Raw genomic sequence first — 5,491 nt, 5'->3', positions numbered from 1 at the left:
CACACACACACACACACACACACACACACACACACACACACACACACTCTTCTCATTTTTTGGAGAGAAAGAGTAAATAGCACAAAATAAACAGGTATATTTTCTTTTCCCCAAAACCTTTTTCTGTCGAGGGTACCACTATCCTTCCAATCTCCCTGGCTCTCAGCTTCATTATCCTTGTCTTCTCACTCAATTGAAACTACTCTCTTCAAAGTTACCAGTTATCTCTTAATTGCCAAATCTGGTAGCTTTTTCTCTATCCTCATCTTTCTTGACCTCTCTGCAACATTTGTCATTTTTGGATACCCTCTCTTCCTGGATACCTAATCTCGCCTCTCTGGTTTGTCCTGGCCCTGCTTTCTCTTGACTCAACTACCTTTTTGACTACTCTTCGGTCTTCTTTAGTGGATTTTCATTCATCTCTTGTCTTCTAACTGGATATTCTCCAAGGTTCTCTGTATTAGGCACTCTTTTCTCTCCATATGTTCTCTCACTTGGTGATTTCATTAGCACCCAAGGGTTTAATTATTATCTCCATGGTGATGGCTCCCAGCTCTATATATCCAGCCCTAATTTCCCTGCACTTAAGGCCAGCATCACCAGTGACCTCTTGGACATTTCAAATAGATGTTCCATAGGCATCTCAAAATCAGTATGTCCAAAATGGCACTTATTACCTTTCTCCCAAAACCCTTCCTTCATCCAAACTGCCCTATTTCTATTGAGAGTACCACCACCCTGCCCATCACCCACGTTTGAAACCTTGCCTTCTCTCTTTCCTTCACTCCATATATCACTCACTTGTCAAATATTATGTTTTTACCTCTACAGCATCTCTCACATCTGTCCCCTCTTCCTACTAACATAGCCACTTCTCCAGGTCAGACCCTTATTATCCTTCCCTTGGATGATTTCAACAGCTAGGTCAAGGAGAAGGAAGACAGACAAAAGGACATTGAATTTAGCAGTTAAGGGGCAACACTAGAAAGTGTCATCCAACCTTCAGGTGGAGTTGAAAGACCATTTTTAAGAGATTAAGAAGTGAGAACTGAAAGGTTGCATGGTAGGGTGGACAGAGCACTAGATTTTAAGTCAGATGACCTGTATTCACATCTTGGCTACTATATTTTGATATTTGAACTATCTGCTTCACAGGATTGTTGTTAGGAATGTACTTGTAATCCTTAAAGAGTTATATAAATGTAAGTTATTGTCATTATTATCTCATATTATAATTATATAGGTGTCATATATGAGCTAGTAGGTTCTAAGTTCTGTGAGGGCAGGGACCATGTCTGTTAAACTTTGCATCTCCCAGTACTTAGTTACTCTAACAGAGTAAGCACTTAATAAGTATTTTATTGGGGAGGGGGGAGGTGTCTTGTTTGGGGGTTTTTTTTTTTTTGGTTTTCAACATTTGCTTTTATAAGATTTTGAATTCTGAATTTTCCCCCCTCCCCAAGACAGCATGAAGTCTGGTATAGGCTGTACATGTATGATCATATTAAACATATTTTCACATTAGTCATGTTGTAAAAGAAGAATTACAACAAAAGGGGAAAACCATGAGAAAGAAAAAACAAAAAACAACAGAAAAAGAGAAAATAATATGCTTCCATCTGCATTCAGACTCCATAGTTATTTCTCTGGATGTGGATAGCACTTTCCATCATGAGTCTTTTGGAATTGTCTTAGATCATTGTGTTGCTCAGAAGAGCTAAATCTAACAAAGTTGGTTATCGCACAATGTTGCTGTTACTATGTACAGTGTTCACCTGGTTCTGCTCACTTCACTCGGCATCAGTTCATGCAAGTCTTTCCAAGTTTTTCTGAAATCTGCCTGCTCACCATTTCTTATGGAACAATAGTATTCCATTATATTCATATACCACTACTTGTTCAGCCATTCCCCAATTGATGGGCATTCCCTCAATTTCCAATTCTTTGCCATCACAAAAAATACAAATATTTTTGTACATGTAGGTCCTTTTCCTTTTTTTATGATCTCTTTGGGATACAGACCTAGTAGTAGTATTGTTGGATCAAAGAGTATGCAGTTTTATAGCACTTTGGGCATAGTTTCAGATTTTTCTCCAGAATGGTTGGATCCATTCACAACTCCACCAACAATGCATTAGTTCTCCAATTTTCCCACATCTTCTCCAACATTTATCATTTTCCTCAAACCCTGTTTTTAATAGATAGTAGAAAAGTAGACAAGGCCAACTCTCATTAAATTATCACAAACTCCTAATTTGTAATATCCAAATTAATGCGATTTCACAGATTTAACCTGAATATTTGTGGCTTCTTCATTTTATCCAGGCCACTATTCTATATCTGGTAGTTAGTAGTAGAATAAGTAACAATGTTCGCTTGAAATTAATAGGTATTTTTTTTCTTGTCCACAGCCCATTCAGCATAATACAGTGAAGCTAGGTGCTTTTCAGGCTCAGGAAAAAGAACTGGTGTTTGACATTGACATGACAGACTATGATGATGTGAGGAGGTGCTGCAGGTAAGGACATAAACACCCCAAAGCTGGATGGAGGGGTTCTGTTCACAGTCAGTCACTAATGGTCACTCTGCTTCAGTTCTGCAGATATATGTTCCAAATGCTGGACCCTTATGACAATGGCCATCCACATCATAGACAGAGCTCTAAAAGGTAAAGTATCTTAGCTGGTTTCTGAATTCTAGACACCGTATTTTAGGACAGATGCTGGCAAGCTGTAGCACATAGAGAGAAGGGCAACCAGAACAGTGAGAGGACTCGAAAGTGTCATGTGAGGAATGATTAGAGGAAGTAAGGATGTTTAGCCTGAAGAAGAATAAACCCGGAGGTTATTTTCAAATATGTGAAGGACTTTTATGTGGAAGAATGATTAGATTTATTCAGCATAGCTCCAGAAAATATAACCATTGGGTTCCATTGGTTGGAAGGTTCTGGAACTATATTTCATTTCATTACAGAAGAGAAAACTTTTTAATTTATATTAATAGTTTTCTTCTGAGCATTAGTTTATACTACTATGTTATTATTCAGTCATTTCAGTCTATCAACTTTTCATGACTCCATTTGGAGTTTTCCTGGCAGAGATACTGCAGTGGTTTGCCATTTCCTTCTCTAGCTCATTTTACAGATGAGGAAACTGAGGCAAACAGGGTTAAGTGACTTGCCCAGGGTCACACCTCTAGTAAGTGTCTGAGACTAGATTTGAACTCAGGAAGATGAGTCTTCCTGACTCCAGGCTCAGTGTTCTATCCACTTTGCTACCTAGCTGTCCTTATACTACCATAGCATCTTTTTTTCATTAGTTCTCAAGATATGCTAATGTATTATTATCCTTAAACATGTGATAGATAAATGGAGTGTTACAGTAATTGCCATTTGCAAAACATTGTACAGGCCAGTGCTTTTCTTTTTAAGAAGGTATGTGTAGATTTATTAGGAGAGGAAAAAACACCCAATTTTTCTCCCCACAGAGGACTTTGGATTTAAACATTGCCTCTGGGTATATTCTGGAAGGAGAGGTGTTCATTGCTGGGTCTGTGATGAAACTGTCAGAAAATTGTCCTCAGCAGTACGCTCTGGGATAGTAGAATATCTAAGTCTTGTAAAGGTATGGTACTCTTAACTGCAATTGAAATTTACTTGTATGCCAAACATTATTAACCCTGGAATATTTAGGAGTACAGAAAATGAAAACTTGGTAGTATGCCTATTATGATAAGTACATCCTTTAGAGTATCCTATTCCAGAGTAACTTTAATCATGATAGCTGATTTTATTTGAAAACTCTTAAGGGACAATTTGATATTTCAAACTTGCATGCATTATAGGAAAAATGGAAGTTAATTTGTTTTTCCTATTCATTTGTGTCAAGTGAAATTACTGTATAAAACTGCAGGTGTTGGGACAGCATGTTAAATAGCTTCCAAGCATCCACATTTAAAGAAATAATATAATCAAAATTTTGTGTATATTTATAACCTTATGGTCACAGATAACAATAATAATAACAATAGAACATCTTGAATAATTTTTTAAATTTGCTTATATTATTTAATACACAGACAGTTCTTTTTTATTATTTTTCAGGGCGGAGAAGAGATGAGAAAGAAGGTTCATCTCGGTACAAAGATTCATCCTTTCATCAGGTCTGTTCAAAAAAGATGCTGTGTAATTCAAGATTTTCTTCATGTTCTCTGAGACCGTACTTCATAGAAACATACTTCATATGTGTTATTCTTTTTTATTTTTATTCTGCCAATTTCTACTTTTGTCCTTTAAAATGCTGTTATGTGATTAAAGCAGATTGCTCAAAATTAAAGCTATGAATTATGTTCTCTATTCTGCTACTGCTGATTAGGTTGCTATCCTGTGTGAGGCTACTCCTGACACTACAGTATTGTGGGCTTTAACCCAGTTAATTAACATTTGCAAATCTAAACATCAGTTCAGTGAAAATTGAATAATAGATGAATTGAATTACTAATCCCAATAAATAACACAAAACATATGTGTGTGTATGTTACTGATAATGGATTTGTGGGTTTTGTTCCTACAGAAAATCAGTAAACATAGTAGAAAAATATTTTGAAGAATATGCCCTGGTTGGTCAAGATATTTTTGAAAATAAAGAGAACTGGGATAAAATTTTAACTCTTGTCCCTGAATATATCCTTTCTAAAAAAATTATTAAACTAGGTGTCTTCATCTGTGATACTGTGAATAACTGTTTTCTGCCCTATTTTAGTCCTTTTTATCCTTCATGTCTATTAATGTATTGTTTTTCCCTATGAATTTCTTTCCTTCATTTCCTAAGGAACTGTGAGAATAATAACAAAAAATTGACATTCAGAAAATCTAGTCAACTTAAAAATCAATATGCTATAGTATCACATTCTTTCTTTGGAAGTTACCACTCCCTCAAAATTTAGGGCTGTTTAGGAATACTGCTTCTTCTGTATAACTAAATGAAGTTTAAAAAAAAATATAGTTCCAAGGGATGTATCCTAAGCTCTTTTTGCAGTTTGTCTAGGAATAAAAACTGATTAGGTTGTTGTATTTCATTAGGAAGGCTTTCTGGCTTGTCATTATTATGTTGGGGGGGGTCATTAATTGTTAAATAAATTTTTTTTATATTTATATTTTTATATATATATAATCTTGTAAAAATTGTAGCTCTTTAAAAATGAGTATTTACCTCCCAAATAATCTGCAAACTTTAAGCCCTCTAATGAGGATCAATTGCATAAATCAGCTTTGGAATTTACCTTATTTGGGCCATAAGTTAATGTTCCAGTTCCTTAACTGCCCGTCACCTATGCATGCTGACCTTCAGCAAGGATTCCAGAAGTGTCATAATTCAGTCCAGCGCTGGGAACATTTGAAGAAAGTAGTGAGCCAAAATAGGGTATGTTTCACTAAAATACTTGGTTTTGGAAAGGGAAACAATGTAATTTATTGAGTACTCATTTTTTTCTT

General features: G+C 35.7%; 1 protein-coding gene across 1 annotated transcript; it reads left to right on the top strand.

Moving 5' to 3' along the window:
* Positions 1–2,411: 2,411 nt before the first annotated feature.
* LOC114033785 (DNA primase small subunit-like) lies at positions 2,412–5,420 on the top strand (the record flags this gene model as incomplete). The annotated part of the gene is made up of 6 exons (XM_027849418.1): positions 2,412–2,518; positions 2,595–2,668; positions 3,487–3,623; positions 4,103–4,161; positions 4,572–4,681; positions 5,329–5,420. Coding segments are annotated over 6 exons (579 nt in total), but the record flags the coding sequence as incomplete, so codon positions are not given.
* Between the last annotated feature and the right edge of the window lie 71 nt (positions 5,421–5,491).

Source organism: Vombatus ursinus, unplaced genomic scaffold, assembly GCF_900497805.2.
Source record: "Vombatus ursinus unplaced genomic scaffold, bare-nosed wombat genome assembly UNPS02007399.1, whole genome shotgun sequence".
In the NCBI taxonomy this organism is placed as follows: Eukaryota; Metazoa; Chordata; class Mammalia; order Diprotodontia; family Vombatidae; genus Vombatus; species Vombatus ursinus.
This window is presented reverse-complemented; position numbering and strand designations above follow the sequence as displayed.